This window comes from Medicago sativa, chromosome 8 (genome assembly GCF_051527215.1).
Source record: "Medicago sativa cultivar Bolivia chromosome 8, Bolivia_mono, whole genome shotgun sequence".
Classification (NCBI taxonomy): Eukaryota; Viridiplantae; Streptophyta; class Magnoliopsida; order Fabales; family Fabaceae; genus Medicago; species Medicago sativa.
In genome coordinates, this window is record NC_140756.1 from 74,290,161 (window position 1) to 74,292,912 (window position 2,752).

A 2,752-nucleotide genomic window follows, 5' to 3' on the forward strand; every position below is an offset into this window, starting at 1 on the left:
ACATAGATTATCATTATATGAAGTCCGGCAAAAACCCGTTACTGAAAAGGATTCATCATATACTTGAATGATAACAACAAAACTCTAAGTTCCTATCCCCTAACTGATATACGAGACTTCAGCATCATCATAAAACAGGACCAGATGATCATAACTTATATTTTTCAAACCAAATAAGTGAAATGAAAAATAAATAAATATCATGTCTATGTTAAAGATTCCTATACCAGTAAAAGGTGTACAGCGCACAACATTGAACTCCATGAGTAAAGATATGGAAAGACAATGGCAAGTATATATACGGAGTTCAGAATCAGGTGAACAACCACTAAGAAAATTTGGAATGTCAATGCATTTACAACAATTGATCAAATCATGGATCTACCAAAGCCTCTAACCTAATCAAGCATTTCCCAAACATGGCCAAATGACAAACCCAAATCTACTAGATCGAAGTCTTCTCACCTCATCACTATCATCACCACTACCACCATCATCTCCCTATATCAAAACCTTGTTCCTGAAATAGCATCAATACACATTAATTAAAATTTCTTGAAATATCCAACATACGGATCAACTAAAAATCTATGAATCATTCTACAGACGCCAAACACGACACTAACTCTGACGCGTCAACACTGATATTAATTAAGAAAATGACATAATTGAATATAATCACATGAGTCTGTGTCTGACACAAACACATCTTGTTCTCGTGTCTGACATAGACACGACTTCGATCAGAAGTGTCAATGCTACTGAGCTAGAAATAAATTAAAAAACACACAATTTCAACTGAATTGAACGGTTTAATTGATTTGAGGAATTGAAAAAAGAAAGGGCACACCTACGTCTGTTTGGTGTAGGAAGAAGAGGAAGGAACGCGCTTATTCCGGAACATCATGTAACCGACGGGTAAAACAACTCCGATCATCATTACGGCGGCTCCGATAAGGTATCTAAGTGGACTTGGAGGTTCCACCTCTATTAAGGTTCTAATCTGCATCGAAATCGGATTTAGATAGATCAAATTTCGCAAGAAAAACAATAGAAATGTAGATATTCGAAGCAGATCTACACTCACAGGCATGGCGAGAAACGTTTCGTAGTGATTCTTGTGTCGTTCGCTTCCCTCTTTTCAGTTATGGAAGCTTCTCGCTGTATTTGATGGTAAAATGGATTAAACTGAATCTGATTTTTAGCATTTCCTATTAATTTTTTTTTTTTTAGTTTAGTTTAGATTTGATGTTTTATTGATTGAACAATTTTTAGTTATTTTGATCTCCAACAAATAGTCACAATAGTTGATCTATCAAAATTTTAAATTAGTTTTTTATCGTGTATTTTGTTAGTTAAAATAATTCATAATGTTGAAATAGTCGTTGTCATTTGATGTTGACAATATATGAGAACAAATATATTGAAAAATTGATGTGATAATATTAACAATGAATTTTAACGACAAAGGTTAACCATTTTGACTTATGTAGTGCATGATTAGCGGTTATTTTGGAATTTTGATAGCTCTTCGTTACACATTTAATAACCATTTTACACTTATGTTATTTGAGCGAATTTTTGTTTAATCGCTGTAAATATTTTTGGAGATTCTCACGTGTAATTTGAAGATTTTTTTGTTTTAGACATTCGAAACATATGACTATGCAAATAAAATGATGTGTCGCCCTGAGTGTACATTAATTAACAAGGTGGCACGCTAAATTGACTTTTTTATTTCTTTTCCAGAAAAATTTATTCCATTTGGATTTCTTTTTTAAAAACTTAAATTTAAAGAATTAAAAATGTTTTTTTAAGAAAATAATTAAAAATGTTAAAAAATGGAGATTCTCACATGTAATTTGATTTTTTTTTTGTTTTAGACATTCGAAATATATGATTGTGCAAATAAAATGATGTGGCGCACTAAGTGTACATTAATTAACGAGGTGGCACGCTAACTTTACTTTTTTATTTCTTTTCCAAAAAAATTATTCCATTTGGATTTCTTTTTTTAAAAACTTAAATTTAGGGCCCGTTTGTTATGAATTAAAATAAAAGTGATTTTGACATAAAATAATTTAGAGATTATATTTTAGAGACTTTATGAAAAATCATAATCTATTTTGTGTTTGTTTACCGTAATAAAAATCACTTTTTTTAAACAAATAATCTAGTTTGTTTGGATACAACTATATAAAAGGGATTTTTTGTTACAAAATTAGTTCAATCTTTTCAACAATATTTTCTCTCTCCTCTAAAAAAAATCTATTTTTTGAGAAGCTGCTCTTAACAGCTTCTCATTTGAAGCTGTTTTTAGATTATTTTTAGATTCTGATTTTTTTAAAAAGTTGTAACAAACGGATGCAAAACTCTTAAAAGTGATTATTTTTTTAAAATAAGTTATTTTTTTCTTAAAAAAGCTATAACAAACGGGCTCTTAAAGAATTAAAAATGTTAAAAAAAATGTATTATTTTGATGTGCTTAAAAATTTAAAGAAATTGGAATTTTTAATTTAGCATTAGGTGTATTTTAGGTATTTCACATTTTTAGCATTATCTTTTAACAAAACAAAATTATTATGTGTATTATTCTGATGTGTTTAATAGTTTTAAAAATAAAAAATAAGGACATGTCAGTGCCACTTCACCTATGGTTACACAGTCATCATGCCAAATCATTGTATTTGCACAATCATGTGTCTCAAGTGTGCAAAATCAAATAATCTTCAAATTAGAAGGACAAATCTAA

The 2,752-nt window shown here is 29.4% G+C and overlaps 1 protein-coding gene across 2 annotated transcripts; it reads right to left on the reverse strand.

Annotated features, from left to right (window-relative positions):
* Positions 1-275: 275 nt before the first annotated feature.
* LOC146901429 (uncharacterized) lies at positions 276-1,009 on the reverse strand. 2 transcript variants are annotated; one of them, XM_085733584.1, is made up of 2 exons: positions 855-1,009; positions 276-520 (listed from the first exon to the last, which is right to left on the reverse strand). In XM_085733584.1, the coding sequence occupies exons 1-2, from the start codon at positions 1,007-1,009 to the stop codon at positions 502-504; spliced, it is 174 nt and encodes a 57-aa protein (XP_085589710.1). In that variant the 3' UTR covers positions 276-501. The 2 variants fall into 2 exon arrangements, with proteins under 2 accessions (XP_085589710.1, XP_085589711.1); XM_085733585.1 differs by having other exon boundaries at positions 851-1,009.
* Positions 1,010-2,752: the final 1,743 nt, after the last annotated feature.

Bases quoted from the DNA above. Each gene is read 5' to 3' on its own strand.
- LOC146901429 (XM_085733584.1), bottom strand. From the start codon at position 1,009: ATGCAGATTAGAACCTTAATAGAGGTGGAACCTCCAAGTCCACTTAGA.